The 27,679-nt window shown below is 37.0% G+C and overlaps 1 long non-coding RNA gene and 1 gene segment (V, D, J or C); one reads left to right on the top strand and one right to left on the bottom strand.

Moving 5' to 3' along the window:
- The first annotated feature begins 5,722 nt into the window (after positions 1–5,722).
- Positions 5,723–27,548, top strand: LOC121401840. The segment is given in 2 exon segments: positions 5,723–5,889; positions 26,000–27,548. Coding segments are annotated over 2 exon segments (372 nt in total).
- On the bottom strand, positions 19,542–20,822 carry LOC121402009. Its single transcript, XR_005966494.1, has 3 exons — positions 20,739–20,822; positions 19,673–19,742; positions 19,542–19,584 (listed from the first exon to the last, which is right to left on the bottom strand). It is a non-coding gene; the product is annotated as an uncharacterized LOC121402009 (long non-coding RNA).
- Positions 27,549–27,679: the final 131 nt, after the last annotated feature.

Genomic DNA, 27,679 nt, shown 5'->3' on the forward strand with positions numbered 1-27,679 from the left:
TTTGTAATATTTTTAAATTTTGTTTTAAAGGGGGGACATTAATTCAGCATAAAGTGTTACTGTGTCTCTAAAGGACGTGGGCCACATTTACCAATAGAATTCACTAATAATAATTAAATTTAAATTGGGATGAAAGGGATTACCATTGGGGGATACGGGATTAATGCCCCCTATGTGGCTTCTTGTCTTATTTAAATTGTATGTATTTTGACTTCATTAAATTTAATGGAATCAGAATGGGGAAAAAGGAAAAACTTGTTTTGTGTTTAAAAAATGGCAAAAAGTTAAACAGTTGAGGAAAAGGAGGGGAGTCGATTTACACGGGATATAATGTTGTGGCAAAAATTTTGGGGGGGGGAAATTTTTTAATCGGGAAATTTAAAGAATGGGGGTTTTTTTAAAAATTTAAACTTTGTTTTATAAAAAGTTTATACGATGTTGGAGGAAGGATTTTTTGACATATTTATAAAGTAATAGTTTTATTGAAGTTTTAAAACTGGGTGACATGGGGGGCGGGGGAAAATGTGGGTTAATAATTTTAATAGCAATAACGTTTTTCCCGAAGATCGTTCCCTGATTTTTGTGCATTACCCCCAAATGTTGCAGAAATAAAATAAAAATTCAGTTTCGGGACAGATAAGAGTAATATCGAATTTTCTTATAAAAAGAGTGTGTGTGGGAGAAGAGAAGAGTTTTTGGGGGTTTATTGATTGTGAAGTAATAGAGAGAACTTGCTCATTTTTGGGACAGTGACTTAAAAATCAATAGGGGGTTTATTTGATTTTGGTACTTTGCTAAATTTTTCCCCCCAAGGGGTTTTTTTGGGAAAGTTGGAAAAACAACAAGCGGTTTGGTTTAACGTGGTCAAAAGTCGCTCGGTCATTTTTGTTTGCGGGGTTTAAGTCAATGGGGTTAAAAATTTTTTTAAATTTTTGACGCAGGGATTTTGGGGCTTGTAATTTTGGGGGGGGAGTTTCCCGGGAATTTATTTTGAGGGGTGCAAAATGGGGGAAATTCAAGGGGTTTTGGCCATCTAATACATATATGAATTAATCAAGTTGAGCTGAACTAGGTTTTTTAAAAGTGAAAGATTTTTTGTTATATAAAATGTTGTTTGATTAAACGGAAAGATATTGGAACTGGTAAGAAACCCAATAAATACCCCCAAAAAAAAGGGGTTTTTATAGAAGAAAAGTATTTTTTTTTAGTTTGTTAATGAGACAAACCCAGATAGAAACATGCTGATTTGTGTTATCGCATGGGAGGTCTCCTGGTGTTCTTCAGACTTGAAAGAAGAGGAGAGACCTAAAGTACAGGCCCCAATGGTCTCCTTATATACTGTTTGTGTCCATGGGCTTGTATTCTGAGGCTCTAAAGTCTTCCCTCTTTCCAATCACATTTAGCTGGGCCTTACATGGTCTGAAATGTGATTCTTCTGTTATACCTGAAACTGGCCACAAGATGTCAGTATAGAACAGGTTATGTATTTCTTCATATCCACTACTGTTACACATTGTATTGTACATATAAACATTATTACATTTCTTCCTTCAACATTTCTTTAAAACAAATAAGTACATTGTTTCTATTACATAACTACATATCACACTATACATTTTGGATAATTCCTCATTTAGTTAAATCTAAATTCTAAGATATTTTGCACTGCAAATACTCAAATCCTTATCTATACAAAATCTATTTTTGAATCCATGAGTTAGCATGTTAGCATCATTTCACCTCTAGTAGAACTAGTTATCACTGTATGTTAACTCATGCAATGCCATGTTCCCACACTTGTTACGTGTTTAGACAGATCCTTTTTTCAGAAACGTTTCCAGTACATGTAAAATCCTACAGGGAATCAATATATATATTGAAGTTTTATCATTATGATGTGAGGGAATGGGAGACTTGAATTAGCATGTGGCAGACACCTGTCCAGGAATTGTTGCATTTATAGCATCTGCTGCTACTGCATCTGATGTGTAAATTGCACAAATCTGGTGTATCTATGTAGTAAGTCAGGATATACTGCCAATTCAAAGGTGGTATCTCTATGGCTCCCTACTAAACTCAATTGGAATTTTTTTTTTTATGGCAACTTTTTTGTCCTAATGCATTAAAGTCAATGGGATTTTTTTTACGGCAACTTTTTTGTCCTAATGTATTAAAGTCAATGGGCATTTTTTTATGGGATTTTTTGTCTAAAAGAATTAAATTAATGGGGGGTTTTTCTTAAAGGAACTTTTTTTTTCCCAATGGGATTAAAGTAATGTTTTTTTTAAAGGCTTTTTTTTTCTAATGATTAAAAATCAAAGCCATTTTTTTTTTATGATGATTTTTGTTAAAAAAAGGGATGTACGAAATGTTCGCCGGGGAAATAGTTGCGCGCCCTTTGCTGGGGTTACGTGTCGGAATTGCGAAGTCGCGCAAGTTCGGCCCAAAAGGCGTTCGGGGGGTCAAAAACGTCGACAAATTTGAACCATTCGACGGTAAAAAAAGAAGATTTTTTTTTTGATTCGGGAAGAAAATCCCATGAACGATTAAAATTTTCGGGTGTTGTAAAGGGAAAGATTTTTGGATGTTGAAGGGTTTGGGAAAGTTTCCGAATGTTCGCATTTTTTTTCCGGGGGTTGGAACGGGGGTTCGCGACAATTTCTGGCGGTTGTACTTAGTTAATAATTTAAGTCAATTGGGCATTTTTTCTAATGGGATTTTTTTGGGCCTAATCCCATTAAAGCCCATTGGCGTTTTTCTTATGGTGATTTTTTCTCCAAAATGCATTAAAGTAGTGGGGGCCATTTTTGGGGTTTTTCTGGGGGGCCCAAATTTTTAAAACATTTAAATGATAAAAAGTTACATTATATGCAAAATTAAAAAATTTGTGATTCAAAAAAGTCTAAATGGGAAAACCCGGGGCATTAGATGTGAGGTTGCTTTATAAACTGGGAGAAGCCCCAATAAAATTATTTGATGTGCGTGGGTTTCATGCTCAAATTTTTTAAAGAGTTTGGGCAAAAAAGATAAAAAATCAGAGTTTTGGGGGAGAAAAATCTGAAAAAATCTAAAATTTAGATTTTTTTGGCAAGCAAATTTTCAGGAAATGTAAAAATAAATAGCGTAAAAAACCGAAAGCGATTTGATCGGGGTTTGAGCAGAAAATGTTGGGGGTAAACATAGACTTTGATAAAAAACCCCTATTATAACACATAACTTTTGTTTAAAAAGAAAGCAGGGTTTTTAAAAACCCCTTGGGTAAGTTATAATATAAGAATTTTTTAATAATATTACATATCATCCCAGTTAGGGGGTGGTGGTTATGATTTTGGCTGATTGCTGCAAAAATGTTCTTGTATAACCATTTAAAGGGGAACAGAATAAAATGGTGGAAAAATAGGAAAAGGGTAAAATAAAGGGGAATGCATTATGCTAATATAAGGGGGGGCCCAAAAAGAACATGAAAAAGGGGGGGAAAGGGAAAATAGAGGATGGAAAAAATGGAGGTTCTACCTGATTTTTTCCCTTATGGCATTTTTGGCTGCCTGACAAATTTTCCCGGGGTTTTAAAATTAACAGTATTTACAAAAATTTCTTTTCAAGTCTAACCTTGAACATTAAACCAAATCATTTCTTGTAATGTTTTTTTTTTTGTTTTTGGGGAGAGGTTTCCATTAATAGCCCCTATTGGGTAGTTAATAACATTTTGGGTCTATTCATGGGGGTTTGTGCTTGGAAATGTAAGGAAGGGGTGAAAATGGAACCAAAATATTAAAAAAAAAAGGGAAACTTAAAAAGTTAGAAATAAAGGGGTTACTCATAAGTATATGTTTGTGGCAAGACTTTTTTCCCACACTAGTGTGGATGATGCTAAAATTTTGGGAAAATAAGAATATCGTTTTAGTGTTTAAGAGACTATTCATTTGGGATCTGGGGAATACCGGGTTTTAAAGGGGGTTTATAGAAAACATTTTGAAATAAAAAGAGGGGACTTTGCAAAAAGAAAAATTAATATGCCAGACAAACTAAATATACCCCTTCTAATGAAATTTAAAATGTTGGTGTCATTTAGTCATTTTTTATATTAAAATTAATTATTAAAGCTACATTTGCAGAAAAAGTCCCCTACCCTATAGCAAGACTATGGGGGTTTTATTAAAAAATTTTTGTTGTGGACACCTGCTATAGTCAGAAGGGGGTTATTTATTTAGTCTGAATGCAGAAAAAAAATTTTTCATGGAAAAAACTTATTATTTCGAAAGGGGGGAAAAATCAGAAAATACTTTTAATTGTAAGGTTTGTAGAAAAATGGGGCAGAGGTCCATTTGCAATTTTGAATATATTGGGCTGCACTGGGTTTTTGTACGATAAACCGAACATTTTGGGCTTTTCCCTATTTTTTAAAAAAATTGAATTTTTGGGGGGGTTGAATTAAATTGAAAAATTTGGATTTTCATTTTGTGAAAATCCCAAAAAAATTGGTTTTTTGGGCGATCCCCCCTTTTTTTAGTGTGTTTTTTAATTGTAAATATGGTAAATAAAGGATTTAGTTTTTTCGGACCTTTTTTATTTAATAAAATAGAAAAAAATTTCCCGGGTTTTGGGTAAATAACCCAGATGAATGGGAAAAGCCAAGTGACACTAAGGGCACATTTACTAATGGTCGGAATTTCGGGGTGGAAAAAAGTCGATTGACATCGAATTACAGTATATGATATTCAAGTTAAGTTTTTTTTTTTTTTTTTGGAATATGGCTTGCAATCGAAGTAAAATGTTTTTGTCGGGTTCGATTAAAACCCTTTGATTAACGATTTTAAAAACGATTTAATTTGATGGATGATTTGAAAAAAAAACTTGACTTCTAAAAATTAACCCCAAAAGTTGGGTATAGGTTTAAAGGGGGTCTATAGGGCTAATGGGAATTCGGCAGTTTAAAAGGGGACGAAGTGGGTAAAGTCCAAGTTTTTTAAGAGACAGTATTTCGGGTTTTCGAATATTGAAGTTTTTATAATTGAATCGAAAGGTGGGAAATTTTGGGTATGGTCGAAGTAGTAAAAAAATTTTTAAAATTAAAAATTTTTTTTAAATTTGAAATTCAATTGGGGGGGTTTCCTTTACTTAGTAAATGTGCCCTTATCATAATGGGTATAAAGTAGAAACCCCCATTCCATTTGAACTAATTGAAATGAATTGATCTGTTTAACTTTTGCCAAAGGTTTTTTTAGTCAATGGGGGGTTTTTTTTTTTAGAATGTTTTTAAAAATATTGAAGGGAATTGTTTTTCTGGGGTGAAAATTTTGCAGAGATTTTTAAACATTTTTGACAGGGGAAAAAAAAATACCTCCCTCCCCACTAAAAAATCCTTTAGTCTAGTTTTTTCTATACTCATTGTTTTAATGAAATATAATAATGTCAATAACAGAAACATTTTCTGACCCTACTAAAAATGTTTATCCACCATCAGAAAAAAAGACTATGTTTTATAGCTTTATATTTATATTGATATTGATTCTGGGGTTACAGTGATTCCTGCAAAACAATTAAAATGACCAGTTTTACTTGCATGGAATTCAGTTGTTTGAGCTCAATCTTTTTTTCAATGAATTGAATAGAACAAACAAACTGAAATTAATGACATGTAAACATTGTAACATAGAACACAGGCAGGAGCAGAGGGAATTTATTATGTACAGTTTATTAGTCTTTCATTTCTAATCTCACTTTGCATACACAAAGTGTGTGGTGAGTTCCCTGTAGATATAAGATGCTATAAATGTTCTATTTCCTATGTGACGTCTCAGTGATCTGCACCTGACACTGCTCCTACTGTCAGTATGGGGAGATACTTACTGCTTGTCCTCTACGCTCTCTTCTCTCTCTCTGTTCCAGGTAATTATACCGTCACTTCCCCAGTGTAATAAATTTATTACTGAATAACATATATTTAACCCATGCTTTAGAACATTAGGAATATATACTTGTACTTTAGTAAATAAAATTACTTTCTTATTTATTATTCCCAATCCTCAGGTTCCTATGGGCAGATTGTACTGACTCAGTCTCCAGATTATGTCTCTGTGTCACCAGGAGAAACTGTCACCATCACATGTAAAGCCAGTAGCAGTGTTAGCGACTATCTCCACTGGTACCACAGAATCAGGGCAGGCAAAAGCTGCTGATCTTTATGCAAACCGACCACAGGGACCCTGGAGCGGATCAGGGCAGTGGGACTGGATCAGGTTACACAGATTACTCTCTTACAATCAGCAGAATGGGAAGCAAAAGAGAGCAGATTATTATGTCAGCAAAAGTACAGTTCCCTCACACAGTGATACAGAGCTGAACAAAACTCCCTGTTACGGGTCCCAGGATTATTTACATGAAACTCTATAAAGCTACAGAGCATGACATGATATTCTCAGTAGGGGAAGACTATACAATTGTATACAAGTGGCAGGTGCAGGTTATAGAACATTGGAGTGTCAGCAAAAATTCTTTGCTAATATTATTACAAGGTTCTGTAACTTTACATTTTACTTGTCACCTTCCCCCTTGCTTGTCTCTATTGGTTTCATAAAAATATTAAATGGAGACTGATATATTTTAACCAATCAGATGCCTGTGATGTCAAGGATGCCCTGGCAACTATTTTATTCATTTTCACATCTGTACAGCTGCCGAAACCCATAACACATGACACTTAAAAAAGATACAGGGGCGTAACTACCGGGGGAGCAGGGGGTGCAACTGGGCCAGGGTCCGCACCCCTGCAGGGCCCCCCGGTAGATCGCTCGCGCTGCAGCCGGCTGGAGTCGTATGCAGTGGCAGAAAAAAAAACACGCAGACGAGGCTGGGGGTGGGCCAGGCTGCACGGCCTGCCCCAGGGCCCGCCCCCACCAAGTTCCGTTACTGAAAAGATATAGTTAATCATTGGGAATATATATATAATATCTAGGAAAATCTTGTACAAAAACGTAATAGATGTGAGGAAATCACACCAGCATAGGAATGTCTTAATATTCAACATTAAAACAACAGTGAACCCAACATTTTATCTTTATGTATTAAACTGGTCTCCATGTGATCTGCCACATCTGCCTCAGAACTTCCAGTTAAAGATCAATATGTGTCTGTGGAACTGAGGAAAGTCATCAGATTCACTAATCAAAACCCTCCCCTGAGTTAATTTAGGCGACTAGATTGGTGGGCAGGAAACATTGTCAGTCAAATAAAAGTCACATTAGAATTCAGATAATGGTTTAATACACTGACATAAGTGGGTCACTAATATTTTCCAATCAACAAAGCTTGAAGACTTGCTGGAATTCTCCAGTAGGAACTTACAGAACATAGAACAGTTCAACCAATTTTTTCATGTCTCACACACAATTATAACTTTTTTTGTTGAATATTTTATAGCCATAGCACAATGCAACATTAATAATAGAGACAATGGCTGAGCTGTGAGTTACATAAACGGTAATAAAGGGACATTAATTTCAGCCATGAAGATGTTCCACTGTGTCCACTGTTGAAGAAAAATGTAATAACACGTGGGACACATTTCACCAATGAGAATTCTACTAATAATAACTTAATAATTGATGCAAGAGGATTCACCATTGAGGATACTGATTACCTGCACTATGTCAGGCTTCTTGCTCTTATCTTACTTGTATGTCATTTTGACTTCATTAAATTACACTGGAATCAGACATGGGGATAAAGGACAAACTTGTTCTGTGCTTGGAAAACTCTGCATAAAGCTTCCAACTCCAGTTGCAGGAACAAAAGGACCTGGAGTCAGATTTACACAGATCATAATGTTGTGCACTACTTCCAAGAGAAAGAACTTACTCAGCAAATCCCACAAAGCCACTGGGGATCTGTGCATCTGATCTGGTTATAGAAATCTGTTATTATACATATAAGACTCAGCATAGCAGGATACACCTCAGCCTGAGCAGACAAAGGATAAATGACATATTTATAAAGTCCAATAGGTTTATTGAAGTCCTTTAAAAACACATGGGTGCAACATAGGGCAGGGAGAATGTGGGGTTAATAAGTTTCATGGCAATAAACAGTCACTTCCTCAGAAGCCATAGCGCCCCCTGCAGATCTTGTGCAATTTAACAAACAAACACTGTGCAGCATAAACTACTAATCAGCTCCCATTCCCAGGCCACAGATCCCAGAGTAAATATTCAGAATTCCTTCCTTATAAGAAGAGATTATGTAGGGAGAAGAGAAGAGAGAAGGGTACTTGGCTTGTGAAGTAAATCAAAGAGAACTTGCTCATCCTTGACAGTGACCCTTATATCCAAATATGGGGTTTTATTTGAGTTGGTAACTTTGCTAAATTAATTACTCCAACCGGAATCATTCTGAAACTTGCCAAACAACAATTTCACGTGCATCCAAAAAGTCGCTTGCGTCAATTTTGATGCTGGCGTTAAAGTCAATGGCCGTTCAAAACGTTCAAAATTCTTTGACGCCAGCGGATTTTCGCTTGAAAATTTTTGGGGGAGATTCACGAATTTATTTGCCGGCTGCAAAATTTGGAAATTGACAGAGAATTCGCCCATCACTAATACATACATGAATTAGTCACAAGATGAGCTGAACGAGGTTATATTTACGTGAAACAGAATACTTTGTTTATATATTTGTTGTTTGCCATTAAACGGAAAGATATTGACACTGTTAGTAATCCACTAAATAGCCCAAAATTACAGATTTCTTATAGGAAGAAAAGTATTTATTTTAGTTTGTTAATGAGACAAACAGATACAGAAACATAGACCTGATCTTGGTTATGGCATGGGAGGTCTCCTGGTGTTCTTCAGGCTTGGAGGAAGAGCAGAGACCTAAAATACAGGCCCTGAAGGACTACTTATATACTGTTTGTGTCCATAGGCTTGTATTTGTGCTATTCTGAGGCTCTAAAGCATTCCCCCCAACATTTTGGAAGTAAAAAGAGGGACAAAAAAAAATTCCCGCACGTTGCGCAGCAAATTTTCTGACCACACCCCTTTCTGTGGCCACACCCCCTAATTACCATGTTTGTTTTACAAAATTTGGCAGGTTATGAAAGTTTGAAAATGTTTCTCCTTATCTAAACTGTGTTTTTGTGTCTCAAAATTGTTACAAAGTATCTTATTTGCACCTGTGGCTGTTCTGGGGTCTCTGCTAAAAGCCAATTAAGTGAGAAACTTTGTTTCTTTTTCTGGCTGTTGAGTGCAGATAAAAGAGGGACTTTCCAGTACAAATGAGGGACTGCGGGTTGAGCTGTCAAAAGAGGGACTGTCCCTCTGTCCCTCAGAAAAAGGGACAGTTGGGAGGTATGTCTAAAGTCATTCCTCTCTCCAATCACATTTAGCTGGGCCTTACATGGTCTGAAATGTGATTCTTCTGTTATACCTGAAACTGGCCACAAGATGTCAGCAAAGAACAGGTTATCTATTTCTTCAATATCCACTAATGTTGTATTGTACATATAAACATTATTACATTTCTTCCTTCAACATTTCTTTAAAACAAACAAGAACATTGTTTCTATTACATAACTACATATCACACTATACACTTAATATAATTCCTCATTTAGGTAAATCTAAATTCTATGATATTTTGCACTGCAAATACTCAAATCCTTATCTATACAAAAACTATTTTTGAATCCATGAGTTAGCATGTTAGCATCATTTTACCTCTAGTAGAACTAGTTATCACTGTATGTTAACTCATGCAATGCCATGTTCCCACAAATGTTACGTGTTTAGACAGATCTTTTCAGTACATGTAGAATCCTACAGGCAATCAATATATATTGTAGCTTTATCATTATGATGTGAGGGCATGGGAAAAAGAAAAAGGAGGGAGAGAGAAAGGTGTTTGTCACCAAATATACCACAGCAAGCCGTTACATTGCACACACGGTTAAAAAACTCTGGTGCTGGATGTCAAGAGGCCCCAATGTTGGCTTATAAAAGGGGTAGGAATTTAAAGGATATGCTAGTGAAGGCGAACAATAAAGCACATTATTCCACCCCACATTTTCTGCAGAACCCAAAGCCGGGCAATTATAAGTGCTTTAATTGTTCTATCTGTAATAGCATGATTCAAACAACTTCCTTTGCCCATCCTAGGACTTCACAAAGGTTTCAAATAAAACAGAGAATTACTTGCCAGTCAACGTATGTGGTTTATGCTTTGGTTTGTCCTTGTGGCCTATATTATATAGGTAAAACGATACAAAAATTAAAGGACAGATTTAACAAACATAAAAGTGGGATTAAAATAGGTCAAGCCACGACCCCGCTTGTGAAATACCAGGTATTTCAGATAGAGCGGAGCATTAACCCTTTACCCCCTTACACGCTAGTTCAGCATTGTATAGAATACAGTCACAATGTATCATCCTTACGAATTATGGGGATTGACCAAATCTTGAGGTTGAGTGGGGGACTTGATAAAAACACTCTGTTACTGAGAAAGGAGGCAGAATGGACCTTTCGGCTAAACACTGTGACGCCTATGGGTCTCAATGACTCATTAAATTTGTCCTGTTTTTTACAGAGCAGATAATGGCCGATTCAATACCATATTATTGATAATGCTCATCCTGATCATACCAAAAAAACATTTTCTACACCATATGATGCACCGGGATAGGTATGTTCTATTCTTGATTTTGTATATAGACTTCTTAAAATGATAGCCGATAAACTATAACCAAAGGTTCAACAAGGAATAAGTCCTTGCTATAGGATTTGGAAATGTGTATTTTTGTATATTAATCTTTGTATAATTCATTTTGTTATTGTCTATTTTTTTCTAGATGATAACTGACTCATGGGACAACAGGCTTAGAATATGTTTTGGGCTCATAAACAAGAAATGATTTGATTGACTTCTGTTTCAATTGACATAATGACATGTGATATAATATTTATGATAAGTAGCAGACATGATGCTCAGCACTTGTGGAGTCATAGCAAGGATGCATATATGTGTGCTTTAGTGAGATATTTATTTGGTCGATTCCTTTATTTGAATATTCAGCGTGTTACAAGCGATGTTTTGAGCATACAATAGAATGCGCATACGCATTAACGATAGGAACGTATATGCGTTCCATACAACGTTTGAGCGCGCACACTTCCTGTAACTAGGCAGAAGTGACGTCACACGCCGAGCATTGTGTGTCTGGGAGTCTTCTTACATTCCTTAAGGTATTTAAACTGCATTTGTACATGCAATCTTTCTGCCTTTTTGATCTGAGAAGCTTCTTGCCCCTGATGAAGACCACTGAGGTGGTCGAAACGCTTCGGTTTTTTTCTATGATGTTTGTAAGTTTTTACTGATATGACTTAAAAAATTTTGACTTTTTATATAAGTCTGAGTGTGCAATCCATACATTTATTTATTTATGTGAGGGCATGGTAGACTTTAATTAGCATGTTGCAGAAACCTGTCCAGGAATTGTTGCATTTATAGCCCGTTGGTTAGGCCCCTGAGTGCCATTAGTTATCCTGCATACCAGTACCAGTATCCCCATACCAGTATACCCACAGTCCTCACACCCTCTCCTGTACTGTATAGTGAAGGAAGGGCCCCCTGGGTTGGAAGGGCATCCAGAAATCACTTTCAGGTTCTTTTGCATATTGAGGTTTATCAGGAGGCATCATCACTATGAAATAAGGGAAAGACAATGGATTTAACAGAAACACTATCAAGTATTAAAAGGGATAGTCCCCATTTTTATCTTCTAATGTATTTGTAAAGAGTTACTATGCCCACCTGCAGGGGCTTCTTCTATTGAAAGAAAAAAACAATTTCATACTTTCCCTTGTAGTAACATTTTTTAAAATTATTTTTTCTACCCTGACTGCAAGTCTGCACTCATTCCAGCTCATTTATACCATGTAGAGTGCAAAGGGAATTTTGGGTGCAAATTGCGATAATGCAGCATATTTTCCTACAATTTCAATGTAATTGCCATTGTTGCACAAGTTGCATCTGCTGCTATTGCATCTGATGTGTAAATTGCGCAAATCTGGTGTATCTATGTAGTAAGTCAGGATATACTGCCAGGTCAAAGGTGGTATCTCTATGGTTCCATAACATCAATAGATGCAGTTGTGCTCCATTCATTAGAAGAGACTGAATAGACATTGGCATATGGAAGGTCAGTGTTTCAATATGTTCTCTCCACTGCATCCACTTTAGAGCCCCACACTTGTTGGTTTGTTTGTTAATTAACACTTAACAATTGACCCTGCCTAGAATTGCAATGTCTGTTATCCACAATAACGCCCACTTTCTTCATTAAGAAGGCCTCCATCATACTTTTATTGTATAACCCTCATTCATGTTATTTTTCCCCAAGTGCATAACCTTGCATGTAACTAAGTTGAAGTTTACACAAACCAGCAAACACAAAGACAATGCTTTTATAATGGCAACAGCAAATTAATAAACGCAATTAACACATTCAAAAACAATACAATACATTAGTACTATATGGAATGTATAGGTCAATATCCCCTGCATATTTTTCACTATAATATTTTAGCTTAATATGGTATTTGATCTATTATTTTGTTTTTAACTACCCATAGTTACAGTTTCCTTCCCATTGAGATGGAGCTTTTCCTCTTATCTGGCACACACATTACATGAATGACATGTTATTATAAAGCTGCAGCAAACATTCTCATTGTCTTAGAATACTTTCATTAACATTACAAGGCCGAGGCATGATTGTAGCAACATTTCAAATATCATAAAAAGACTAATTATACATACACCCTAGTGATAAGCAAATTTGTCACATTTCGGTTTGCCGAAAAATTCGCGAAATTCTTAAAACAATTGCGAAACAGCAAAAAATTCACAAAATGCATTTGTAGTCAATGGACAATAATTTTTTTTTTACATGCGACAATTTACGGGAGTGACAATTCTTCTCGCACCAACTGCATTAAAGTCAATGGGCATTTTCTCTTGTGGAGACTTTTTTTGTCTCTGCAACTTTTTTGTCCTAATGCATTAGTCAATGGGCATTTTTCTTATGGCGACTTTTTTGTCCCAATGCATTAAAGTCAATGGGAGTTTTTTCTTATGGTGACTTTTTTTCTCCAAATGCATTAAAGTCAATAGGCATTTTTTCTTGTGGCGCTACAAATGTAACAACATTTCAAATAGCATATAAAGCTACATTATATGCATAAATTCCGAAAAATTAGTGATTAAAAAAAGTCTGAATAAGAAAATCCGGCGTCTCAGACCTGTCGAGGTTGCAAATAAGTCAATGGGAGAAGTCACAATGATTATTTGATGTGCGCTGGGTTTTGTGCAATACCCCAAAGTTTTTGGACAAAAAGCATAATAAATTTGAGTTTTCGGGTGAAAAATCAGAAAAAATCATGAAAATCTGATTTTTTTTCCAGCAAAGCAAATTTTCGGTAAAATGTAATAATAAATAAGAGTAAAAAACCCGAATAGATTTGATTGGAGTTTGCAGCAGAAAAATAGGACTTTGATAAATAACCCGCTATATATATACACACACATTGTACAAAACTGTAAAATTAGGGAAATGTATTATGCCTAATATATAGGTAGGACCACAAAGCAACAATGTAAAATGAGGGAAAACTGTAAATCAGAGGATGTAAAAGGGAGGTTCTACTGTATTTTTCCTTACTACAGTTGCTGCCCTGTACAAATATTCACTGGTTTAACATTACCAGTATTTACAGAAATCTCTTTCAAGACCTAAAACTTGAACATTAACCACATCATTTCTTGTAAAGTCCATTTTTGTTTTGTTCTTTGAGAGGTTTGCACTTAATAGCACCTATTGGGTAGTTAATAACAGTTCTGTGCTATTCATGGGGGATCTTGTGCCCTTCAGAAATGTAAGGACAGTGTGAAATGGACAACACAATAACCTTTTCAGAAACAGAAACGTATAAAGTTAGAAATAAAGTTCACTCATACCGTATAATGATTTTGACAATACTTTTTTTCCACACTAGTGTGATAGATGCTCAAAATATAAAAAATAAGAAATATCCGTTTTAATGGTTAATGAGACTAGTCAGATGATCTGGGGCAGATACTTGTGTTTAAGGTTCAGCAATGTCCCTATAGCAAACACATTGCAATAAAAAGCAGTGACTTCTGCATAAAAGAAAACATTATATGCACAGACTAACTGATATGTCCCTTCTAATGAACACTTTACAATGTTGGTGTCACTAGTCATTTTTTTACTATTAATTACATTAATACCAAGCTCCACATTTGCAGCCCAAAATGTACCCATACACCTCATAGCAAGACTACTGATATATTAAAAATTATTCTTATGGACACCATGCTATAGTCAGAAGGGGGTTATTTATTAAAGTCTGAATGCTAAAAATCTGAATTTTTCGTGGAAACAAAAACATTATATTCTGAAGCTGCAAAAAGTCAGAAAATACTCCATCTTCAACTTGTCAAGGTCCTGTATAAGTCAATGACAGAGGTCCCATTTGCAATTTGAAGATATTGTCTGCGCTGGGTTTTTTACGATAATCCAAACTTTTCGGGCTTTTCCGCCGATTTCACCAAAATTCAGACTTTTTAGGTATCTGAATCTGAAATCTGAAAAATTTGGATTTTTCATGTGACAATCCAAAAAAGTTGCAGTTTTTGTCGATCCAATTTTTTTTGTGGTTTTTTTATTGATAAATATGGGTAAATCATGGATTTTAGTTTGATCAGACTTTTTTTTATTTTTAAATCAGAAAAATTCTGATTTTGATAAATAACTCCCAGACACCTAATCATACCTGGATATAAAGTAGAACCCACCATTCACATTTTAAACTAACTGAAATTACTTCATCTGTTTAAACTTTTTAGCCAAACGGGTTGTAGTCAATGGGCTTTTTTTTCCCAGCATGTTTTTAATTGTACCAAATGCATTGAAGTCAATTGTTTTTTCTGCTGAAATTCTAGCAGAGATTTTTAAAAAATTTTAACACTGAGGAAAGCATGAATTTTACTGTGAATCTTTATCAAGTCGGAAAAAAATCACTCATCCCTAATTAAGAAGATCCTTTAGTCTAAATGTTCTCATATACTCGTTGTTTTAACGAAATATAATAATTAGTGATGGGCGAATTTATTCGCCAGGTGCGAATTCGCTGCGAATTTGCGTGATTTGCCGCCAGCGAATAAATTCGCGAAACGGCCATGAAAATTTGCCGTCAAAAATGGGCGCCGGCGTCAAAAACGGGCGCTGCCGTAAAAAAAAACGGCACCGGCGCCGTTTCGTGAATTTTTCGCCGTTTCGCAAATTTCGCAGCGAAATTCGCGCATTTTTCAGCGAAGCGAAAAGGCGCAAATTCGCCCATCACTAATAATAATGTCATTAACAGAAACATTTTCTGACCCTACTAAAAATGTTTATCCACCATCAGAAAAAAAGACTGTCGGGGAATGTAATAAAAATCGCTAACGGAAAAACTATTCGCAATGCGAAAAGTTATGCCTTTGCGCGAACAAATTTTGCTTTGTGCGAATTTAATATAGCTTTTGCGAGCTCGGAAACTGTTTAGCGACCACTTCCGACAGTGAAAGACCGTTTGCGAATTTTATAGTTTGCGCCAATGCGCAGTCAATGTAATAAAACTTCTTACTGAAAATGTCCTTATGCTTGCTCCAAAAGATTACGACACCTTCAAGCACTTCTTATGAGTGCGCAATTAAAATTCGCAATGCGCAATTAAAATTAGCAATGCAATAACAGTTTAAGGAACAATATTACATTGCGAGATGTGGATTTTTAGTCTTATTGGTGCGAATTGTTTTGCTCTTTGCGACTTTTATTACATTCCCCTGAGTATGTCTTATAGCTTTATATTTATATTGATATTGATTCTGGGGTTACAGTGATTTCTGCAAAACAATAAAAATGACCAGTTTTACTTGCATGGAATTCAGTTGTTTGGGCTCAATCTTTTTTAATGCAATCTGATACTAGTTACTGAATCTGTATCCAAAGGAAGTGAATAGAACAAACAAATTAAAATTAATGAAATGTAAACATTGTCACATCGAACACAGGCAGGAGCAGAAGGAATTTATTATGTACAGTTTATTAGTCTTTCCCGAAACTTGCGGTAACAGTAGATACTTTCATTTCTAATCTCACTTTGCATACACAAACTGTGTGTGGTGAGTTCCCTGTAGATATAAGATGCTATAAATGTTCTATTTCCTATGTGACGTCTCAGTGATCTGCACCTGACACTGCTCCTACTGTCAGTATGGGGAGATACTTACTGCTTGTCCTCTCCGCTCTCTTCTCTCTCTGTCTTACAGGTAATTAAGTGATCACTGAATCACATATATTTAACCCATGCTATAGAACATTATGTATATATACTTACTTGTACTTTAATAAATAAAATTGCTTTCTTATTCCTTATTACCAATCCTCAGGTTCCTATGGGCAGATTGTTCTGACTCAGTCCCCAGATTATGTCTCTGTGTCACCAGGAGAAACTGTCACCCTCACATGTAAAGCCAGTAGCGATGTTTATAATGCCATAGCCTGGTACCAACAGAAATCAGGGCAGGCACCAAAGCTGCTGATCTATGATGCAAACACCCGACACACAGGGACCCCAGAGCGGATCAGCGGCAGTGGATATGGAACTGATTTCACTCTTACAATCAGCAGAATGGAAGCAGAAGATGCAGCAGATTATTACTGTCAGCAGTATAAGAGCAACCCTCTCACACAGTGATACAGAGCTGAACAAAAACTTCCCTGTTGCTGCGCCAGTGAGTTATTTACATGATACTCTATAAAACTACAGAGCATGACATGATATTCTCAGTAGGGGAAGACTATACAATTGTATGCAAGTGACAGGTGCAGGATATAGAACATTGGGGTGTCAGCAAAATTTCCTTGCTAATATTATTATTACAAGGTTCTGTACCTTTACTTTTTACACATTGACTTCCATCTTCCTCTGTCTCTATTGGTTTCATAAAAATCTTAAATGGAGACTGATATATTTTAACCAATCAGATGCCAGTGATGTCCAGGATGCCCTGGCAACTATTTTATTCATTTTCACATCTGTACAGCTGCCCAAACCCATAACACATGGCATGAAAAAAACATATAGTTAATCATTGGGCATAATCTAGGAAAATGTAGCAAAAAAACAAAATGGATGAGAGGAAATCACACTGGAAATCACACTGGAATAGGCGTTTCGCGAATTTATTCGCTGGCGGCGAAACGCGCAAATTCGCCGTGAATTTGCGCCTGGCGAATAAATTCGCCCATCACTAGTGGAATGATATTTTCTGTAGATGGGTAACCGTGTGTTGTGAAATGCATGGGGGTCTGTCGTGAAATCATTGGGGCCACAATGTATCATGAATTGGTAGCTGGGGAGTGGGGCCACATTGTGGGCTTGTCCAAAAGTTTCGCAGCTGTGCTGCTCATGGCAGTTAAAGCTGTGAATCTTTATATTTTCAAATATTGGAAGGCATGCAGTGATCTTACTGGCATGTCTGTGGTTAATGCAATATTCTGAATCCTTTTCTTGGATGACTGGATGTTTCCTGGTCCAAGCGTTGGTGATACAGGCACCCAGTGATTGCTGGATAATGCCATTTTACTATAAGCTGGTGAAGGCAACACATGTTGAAGTGTATAATAATATCATAAGGGGCAAGGCACATTAGTCATGCTAGTATGCAACAGATACAAACCCCCACATGTAATAAAATGCACTAAGTTTGCCCAGGAGCAGTAACCAGTAGCAACCAATAAGATGTTTGCTTTTAAACATGTGACCAGGAAATTCTACCTGCTGATTGGTTGCTATAGGTTACTGCCCCTGGGCAAACTTAGTGCCTTTAATTACATAACCCCAAAAGTCTATTAAGGTGTGGGTAAAAAGAGAGTGGACATTGGGCATGGGCAATTATTATAGGCATGAGAGGGCTACTGTGTATTTTTATATGTATTCATGAATTAATCACAAGATGAGCTGAACTAGGTTATATTTATGTGAAACAGAATGCTTTGTTTATATATTTGTTGTTTGCCATTAATCAGAAACATATTGGCAATGTAAGTTATCTTTTATCCACCAAAAAAGGTTTCTTGAAGGAAGAAGAGTATTTATTCTAGTTTAAAAATGAGACAAACAGATCCAGAAACATAGACTTGATCTTGGTTACAGCATGGGACATCTGCTGGTGTTCTTCAGGCTTGGAGGAGGAGGAGAGACCTATAGTATGTAATGTTGCTCTATTATAGTTGGAAAAAAGGCACAAAAAGGCATTCAAGTTGCTTGTTTTATTGTGCAGGATACAATGTTTTGGGGATATGCCTCATTGTCAAGCATGTGGGAATCGTAGTGCAGGAAATACAAATAGAGTGATAAATTAATGAATAGCATATACAATTGACAATAATATAAAATAGCTAGATGCATAAATAATTACATGACAATTATCATTAAAATTCCCCAAAGTGAACATATTCGGTGTCCAAAGGTGAATATTGCATACTATAATCCATAATTGAAATCATCAAAAAATAAATCAAAAAATAAGTCCATAGGTACTTGAAAAAATCTGTAAGTGCAAAAGAAAAAGTGTGAAGTTCCTAGGAGTGCAAATGGCAGACAACCTTTTCTGGACCCTTAAGACCAACTCTATCACAAAGATAGCTCAACAACGCCTTCATTTTCTATGGAAGCTAAAGAAAACCAGTCTTCCCACTCCCATTCTCACAACATTCTATCGAGGAACCATCGAGAGTGTTCTCTGCAGCTACATCACGCTATGGTTTGGAAACTGCATAGTTGCAGAACAAAAATCTCTTCAGCAGATTGTGAAAACTGCAGAAAGGATCATAGGAGAACCTCTCCCACCCATCTCCCAAATCTACCAGAAACACATTATGCATCGTGCAAATATCATAGCAAAAGACACACATAATGTCGATTAAAGACGGAAATAATGAAACGCAACATAGCAGGAAAAATATAGCTCAGGCTTTCCAGGAGTATTACCAAACACTTTATAAACTTAAGCCTTCGCCCCCCTCACAAGATCTTCTTAATGATATGGATCATTTTATTGCCCAGGCAAAGCTCCCTAAACTTACTCTTGAACAAGCCAAAATCCTAGACGCTGATTTCACGTACAGAGAAATTGAAGAGTGCATAATGTCTCTGAAAAATGGAAAAAGCCCGGGACCTGACGGTTACACCGCCTCCTTTTATAAATCCTTTAAAGAGGATTTAATCCCGTTGCTACTAGATTATTACAATGACATTTCTGACCTCCGCCGCTTTCACCCACAAGCACAAGAGGCCCACATAACAATAATCCCAAAACCAGATAAGGATCCCCAACAATGCTCTAGTTACAGACCCATTTCTTTAATAAATCTGGATATGAAGATATATGCTAAATTGATAGGGAACAGATTACAGCATCACTTACCTCACTTGATTCATCCAGATCAGGCAGGATTCGTGCCTAAGAGAGAAGGAAAGGACAACACTGCCAAAGTTATTTCTCTACTACAGCTTGTTAAAGATAAAGGCATTCCCAATCTCATCCTTACCACAGATGCCGAAAAGGCATTTGACAGGGTTTCCTGGTCATTCCTCGAAAAGACAATTTCCGGATTCGGACTAGGAGAAAAAACCAAACAAAGAATTATGGCACTATACAAAAATCCGTCTGCTAGAATCAAGGTAAATGGTATCTTCTCCCCCAAATTACAGATCCTTAACGGGACTAGGCAGGGGTGCCCTCTCTCTCCTATCTTATTCGTTATGGTAATGGAAACCCTATTAGCCCATATTAGAGCGGACCCTAACATATCAGGACCTATGGTTACAGGGATAGAATACAAATGTGCAGCTTTCGCTGATGATCTATTACTGTTCATCACAAAGCCCACAGTTTCCCTACCAAACGTACTTAACTTGATGAAACTATATGGCAATCTTTCAAACTTCAAAGTAAATTTAACAAAATCAGAAATTTTAAATATAAATATAGCACCGGCCAAAGCTGAGATTCTTAAACAAAGCTTCTCATTCAAATGGGCGTCCCCGCATATCAAGTATCTGGGGGTCAAACTCCAGGCCAACCTCGGCTTGGCCTATGACGATAATTATATTCCTCTTATTAAAGCTCTTCAAAAGCTTTTGGAGAAATGGGGCAGACTGCAACTTTCATGGTTGGGAAGAATCCAAGCTGTAAAGATGGTCATCCTCCCGAAGATACTGTATCTATACCAAGTCTTACCTATCCACATTCCTCAATCTTTTTTCTCATCAGTTAAATCCATGATCTCCCGGTTTGTATGGAATGGGAAAAATCCCAGATTGAAACATAACCTGCTAATTCTACCTAAAGAGAGAGGTGGCCTTGGCTTACCTGATCTATACTTATATTACCTTTCGGTACATCTGGTGCGTATTCATAACTGGACCCAAAGAAAGAATGAGAAAGCCTGGAGCCTACTTGAACAAACCTTTATTCCCTTCCCGATTGAAAACACACTATGGGCTATGGACAATACCTGCCTCCAATCGGCTCTGGCACATCCCCTGATTAGAGCTACACTTAAAATATGGCAAAAAAACAAAGAAAAATATAGCCTCACTAAACTACCTTACCTTCTTTCAACGCTGTCTAATAATCCTGAGTTTCTTCCAGGGAGAGATCTGGGAGCCTTCAAAAGATGGAATACCTGGAAACGAAGAGAAACGAGAATGAGTGATTTCATCACAAATAATAGAATAATCCCCTTAGCTACAATTCAGAAAAGGTGGGGGTCTCACCCGAGAGACACTTGGAACTACAACCAATTATATGGCTTTTTACAGTCTAGAAAATCGGGATGTTGGTCCAGACAGCTCACACCATGGGAAAGAGCTTTAACATCCCCATTAGCAAACACTAAAATGCTGTCTTTCTCTTATAAGCTACTGTTGAATTCCATCCCTAAAACCATCCCTAACTTTTGTGCAGCTTGGGAAAGAGAACTTGCTATAAATCTTTCTGAACAGGACTGGAGTACTATTTTTAAGACCATACATAAAACATCTAAAGCCTCCAAAACGACTGAAGCGATTTATAAACTTACTACAAGATGGCACTATACACCAGCTAAGTTGCATAAAATGTTCCCTAACTCTTCTAATATCTGTTGGAGGTGTAATAAAGAGGAGGGGACACACTCACATATCTGGATAACATGTCCAATACTTAAAATGTACTGGAAACAAGTGTTGCAATCTATCCGTATAGTTTCAGGGATTAGTATTGACAGAACGAACTATGCTTTAATTCTTTTAAATTTACCTGATAACCCCAATAGGAAAGTCTTAAACCCTCTCTCGCAACACCTACTGCAAGCGGCTAAAGCTTTAATTCCAGGGAAATGGAAGAACACTCACCCACCCACCCTCAGGGATTGGATAATACAGGTTGAGGAAATACGGAAGATGGAGGAACTTACCCACTTGATTCACTCTAACAGCCCTAAGTACTGGAAAACATGGTCTCCATGGCTATGATACATCCAAAATTTAGGTGGTAATTAGATCTATCTCCGAAACCTTGATCACAACAACTAATAACAATTCTACAATACACCCTCCCCCCTTCTATCTCAGTTAACTTCTATCTCAGCTAATTTCTAGAGGTTTTAGTTGGCTCTTAGTAGTTATTAGTCATTGAATGTTTGATTACGGATGACCAAGAGTACTACATGTGTGAATTGTATAGTTTATAAACTGTATTGGAGCAATAACTTGATGTCAACTGTTTTGCCGAAGATATTTTCTATGTACAATATACCTAGCTCATACTGGCAACCCCCTTCCCCCCCCCCAATTGTCTTCTTTGTTCACATACCCCACCTCCCTTCTTTCTTCTGTACTCCCTTCCCCCCTTTTTGTTCTATTGAAAATTGAAAATAAAGTTAATAAAAAAAAAAAAAATATCATAGCAAAAGACATTTCTCAGTGTGCTCATCTGTCTCATTTTCTGTTCTCTCTCTTGCCATCTGGAAGGAGGTTCCAAAGCATTCAAACTAGAACTGCTAGACACTGCAAAAGCTTCTTTCCAATTAGAGTGCTTAACATGATAATATTATAAATACTAACTGTTTACTGCACCTGTTACCTTACGTGTATCCACAAATGCTCTTTATAATTACGTATTGTGGACTTACGTTCATTTAGTCTGACTTTGATGGATCTGGATGTTTGTCCAACATAAGCCAAACCGCAGGGATATTTGATGCAATATATCATGCTATTACTATCAGACGTTAAGAACCTTTTCAGCGTGGGAACCTCATTGCGGATGTATTACCGTATTACCTGGGATTATCCCATTGCAATGGCCGCAAATTCCTGCAAGGAAAGGTACCATTGGAATTAAACCTGGTATGGCCATGATTCCCTGAATCATATTTGGGTTTAAGTTTAATAAATTCACCAATATTCTTGCCCCGTCTATACGAAAATAATGGTGGTGACTGGAACAAGTGTCCATATTTGGGATCACTACTTAAAATAGCCTAATATTTCAATATAACATTACGAATGGATATAGAGTTACTATCATATGAAGAAATAAAAGGGATTCTTTGTGACCTTTTGTCATTTATATTCTTTTTAGCAAGTAACTCTTTCCTAGGGATAGCACATACACTCATTCTAGAAGCTTCAAGACTGCCTCTATCATAACCTTTTCCAAAAATGTATTAAGCATATCGTAGACTCCTTCTCATACAATTCATCAGGTGAAGTAATACATCTCACAAGTAATGGCTGGCTTTTTGGGAGACCCTTACACAGGCCTGGGGGATGATATGAAGTTGGTCTTAATAAGTTATTTCTGTTGGTAGGTTTAGTATAGACAGAAGTAGTAAATGAAATACTTGTGAAAGTAACATTAACATCTAGGAAATGTATTTCAGTAGAACTGGTCTCTAAAGTAATAGTAGAGTGTACCCCATTTAAATAAGTCAGAAACTCATCAAGTTCTGTCCTTGTAAATGTCCAGTGGAAGAATGTATCATCAACATACCACATGTATGCATGAATCAGATGGGAAAAATGGTCATTAGAAAAAAAATTTAAAAAAAATCCATAAAGATTTTGGCATAGGCAGGTGCCATGTTGTTGCACCTATGGCACAACCCTGTAACTGCAAAAAGTTGTCATCTTTAAAACAGAAATAATTTTTCCGTAAGACCTGGTCAAGAAAATCACATACTAAATTAACCATATGGTTGAGTAAGCTCCCTTGAGCCAAATATGTATAAATACATTCAATCCTCTCATCATGGGGTATTGAGGTAAAAAGGTCCTTAACATCCAGGGAACACAGTAGGAACTCACCCGATGACATAGTGATACTCTCCAATCTGTTCAGGAATTCAGTGCTGTCAATCAAACACAGTTTTAAATTGGGTAAAATTTCTTGAAAGTACATATCAATATATATTGCCAATGGTTGCCAGATTGATCCTATAGTGGACACAACTGTCCTCCTTTTACAAATGTTGCCAATTGCCTAATCCTAATTTTAATTGTTACTTTTGTTACTTTATTTCAATTTACAAGTGGTGTTTCCTTTTTAGGTAACTGTTAATGGTGGACTTTTTCTTTTGCACTTAAGGATTTTTTTCAAGCCCCTATGGACTTATTTTTTTTTATTTATTTTTTTAAGCTTCCAATTATGGACTATAGTATTCAATATTCACCTTTGGACACCGAATATGTTCACTTTGGGGGATTTTAATAATAATTCTCATGAAATTATTTATGCATCTTGCTATTTTATATAATATATTTATTTTATATAATATTGTCAATTGTATATGCTAATTTATTAATGGATCACCCTATTTGTATTTCCTGCACTACGGTTCCCACATGGTTTCCCTATGATTGACATGGCGATCGGCCAATCGTCATTCGCTGCGTCATAGCTCTGCCCCCGATGGCACTGCCCACCCCCTTTCATGGCCCAGCCTCCTCTGCATCATGGCCTACCCCCTGCCCGGTCTCCACATTACTAAAAAGTACCAACCCTAATGCATTAGCAGCATAGCATTGGGTTGAGTAATGAGAAAAGTTATGGACACAGAAAGAGGAGGTGAAGGGGAGGAGCAAACAGTGTGGATAGAGCAGCCAGGAATAAAGCTGACTTCTACCCTGCAGTCTGCCATCTTTGTGTGCATTCTTCCAGTTCCACAACACTCTGCACTGGGTTATCACAAAGTACAGACCCTGAAGGTCTCCTTATATACTGTTTGAGTCCATAGGCTTATATTTGTGCTATTCTGAGGCTCTAAAGTCGTCCCTCTCTCCAATCCCATTTAACTGTGCTTTTACATGGTCTGAAATGTGATTCTTCTGTTATACCTGAAACTGGCCACAAGATGTCAGCAAATGACAGGTTATCTGTGATGTTTGGTCTGCCGCTAAACTTCTTCCTTTATTAATCCACTGAGACTAGTGAGCTTTATTTTTTTTATTTTTTTTTATTAACAAAGAAAGACAATTTTCATACCAATGCATGTAAACCATCGACTAAACCAGTAGGTGGTGCTATACAAACAATAAATCAATGCAGGAGGCATGACAAATAGTATCCATATTGTGACTTTAAAAATTAAGTCAACACATAGAAACTGTTATTTGTTTAAAAAAAAAAAAAAAATATATATATATATATATATATATATATATATATATATATATATATATATATATATATATATATATATATATATATATATATATATATACCCTGTACAGAGGGCAGAGGGATGACTTTTTATGCAAGCCTTAGTAAACAATTGGGAGATCCGCTCTCAGACCAACAAATGCCTCTACTCTTACACAGGTCTGGTGGGATTCTCATTGGAGGATTTAATACTGCACTATATGCGATGTGTTTCCTTGGCAGTTTTGACCTTCATTGCCCAGAGGACATTGCTACTTAAAAATAACTTTAGATACAAGATGTAAAATTACAAAGTGAATAAAGGGTCCCATTCCTGCAAATATTGTGCTCAATATATATATAATAACATAAAATCACATAGAGCAATGTACACAGTTACAGAGGGGGAATCTGCTCTCAGTACACTCAGTACTTTACTATGTATTTAATACCATTTAATCTTAATATTATTTATTTATTTTTCTCTATACACTAGTGCCTGATATATATCGTACCCCCGTGATGTCTGCTAATGGAACCCTGGAAATCTTACCAGACAAACATGAAATTCAAGAATCCTTGATGTCAGTGTGTAGACTGGGGGAGATCATGGCAATCCCCACAAGTCTGTGCAAGTTTATCATTTGTGTACTGTATATACTAAATATTACTGGGTATTTGCCAGATTGTTTCTGATCTCTTTCTCCATCTCTGGCTGCTGGGTTATACAGGCAATGTAACTACAGATAGAAGTGAATGAGCACAAACTGCTGGTGGCACCAACCAAATCTGCCCGAATCTCATCTGTCCCTCCGGCCTGTTTCTTTAGATTCTCCCACAAGATATAAAGGTGCAATACAGTTCCCTGGTGTAACACAGAAATGTATCTGCTCCTGTTGCTTTGCATACACAAAGTGTGTGGTGAGTTCCCTGTAGATATAAGATGCTATAAATGTTCTATTTCCTATGTGACGTCTCAGTGATCTGCACCTGACACTGCTCCTACTGTCAGTATGGGGAGATACTTACTGCTTGTCCTCTCCGCTCTCTTCTCTCTCTCTGTTCCAGGTAATTATACCATCACTCACTTACACTGATGTCCCCAGTGATTTAGAACTATATCTTACTTAGTTTTTAATTTATCACGTAAATATCAATGTTTTTTTTATTAATTGTCCCCAATCCTCAGGTTCCTATGGGCAGATTGTACTGACTCAGTCTCCAGATTATGTCTCTGTGTCACCAGCAGAAACTGTCACCATCACATGTAAAGCCAGTAGCAGTGTTTATAATAACATAGCCTGGTACCAACAGAAATCAGGGCAGGCACCAAAGCTGCTGATCTATGATGCAAACACCCGACACACAGGGACCCCAGAGCGGATCAGCGGCAGTGGGTCTGGATCAGGTTACACAGATTATTCTCTTACAATCAGCAGAATGGAAGCAGAAGATGCAGCAGATTATTACTGTCAGCAGTATAGGAGTGACCCTCTCACACAGTGATACAGAGCTGAACAAAAACCTCCCTGTTACTGTGCCAGTGAGTTATTTACATGATACTCTATAAAGCTACAGAGCATGACATGATATTCCCAGGAGGGGAAGACTATACAATTGTATGCAAGTGGCAGGTGCAGGTTATAGAACATTGGGGTGTCAGAAAAAAATCCTTGCTAATATAATTACAAGGTTCTGACCAGATGCCAGTGATGTCCAGGATGCCCTGCCAGTTATTTTATTCATTTTCACATCTGTACAGCTGCCCATAACACAAGACACTAAAAAAAAAGATATAGTTAATCACTGGGTATAATCTAGGAAAATGTGGCAAAAAAACATAATGGATGTGAGGAAATCATGAAAAGGCATTTCATAATATTCAACATTTAAACAATAGTGAACCCAACATTTTATCTTTATGTATTAAACTGGTCTCCATGTGATCTGCCACATCTGCCTCAGAACTTCCAGTTAAAGATCAATATGTGTCTGTGGAACTAAGGAAAGTCATGTGGGGTGGGAGATTGACTTCCCATAGCATCAGATTCACTAATCAAAATTTAAGCGACTAGAGAGTTGGACAGGAAACATTGTCAGTCAAATAAAAGTAGAAAAAGATAGAATTCAGATAATGGGTTAATACACTGATATAAGTGGGTCACTAAAATTTTCCGATTAAAAAATCTTGAAGACTTATTGAAATTCTCCTCGGACCCAATGACTTGTAAGGGAAGCAGGGACTTGACGGGGCCTAGGAGTAGCGCCAAGCCCCGCCCACTTTTTTCATTGCAGGGTTCTGATTGGATAGAAAGGTTCCTGGGCTTGTGGAAGGATCAAGGCAGTGATTGTACTCACCATTCGGCGCCGGGACGTGAAGGCAGCAAGATGCAGCATCCCGCCCGCCCTCCCTGTATACGGGTTGGTTTTGTCGCAGTTGTTGGAGGGTACTTTACTAGCGGAAGTTAAAAGGGGGTATTTCATAGGGAGTGGAAGTAGCCTGGTAGGCCTGGGTCCCCATGGGAAGGTTGACAGCCCAGTTTGGGGCTTGGGAGAAATGGAACAGGAACCTAACTTGGCAGTTTGGGTACAGCCATCCCCACCCCCATTCTTCTTTCCCCCGTTATACAAACGGTGTGTAAAATGTTAAAATGTTATAATGGTTAATTATTATTATTCTGTTTAATAAACAACTGCGGCCATCTCTTTCCAAAACCAGTGACGTGCCTGTGTGTTATTGGGTAGGAGGTATATGGTGGGGGCAAAAGGGAGTGGTGCAGAATCGACACTGCACCCGTCAAGTAGTAACTTACAGAACATAGAACAGTTCAGCTAATTATTTTTTATGTCTCACACACAAATATAACTT

This window comes from Xenopus laevis, chromosome 1L, assembly GCF_017654675.1.
Source record: "Xenopus laevis strain J_2021 chromosome 1L, Xenopus_laevis_v10.1, whole genome shotgun sequence".
NCBI classification, from domain to species: domain Eukaryota; kingdom Metazoa; phylum Chordata; class Amphibia; order Anura; family Pipidae; genus Xenopus; species Xenopus laevis.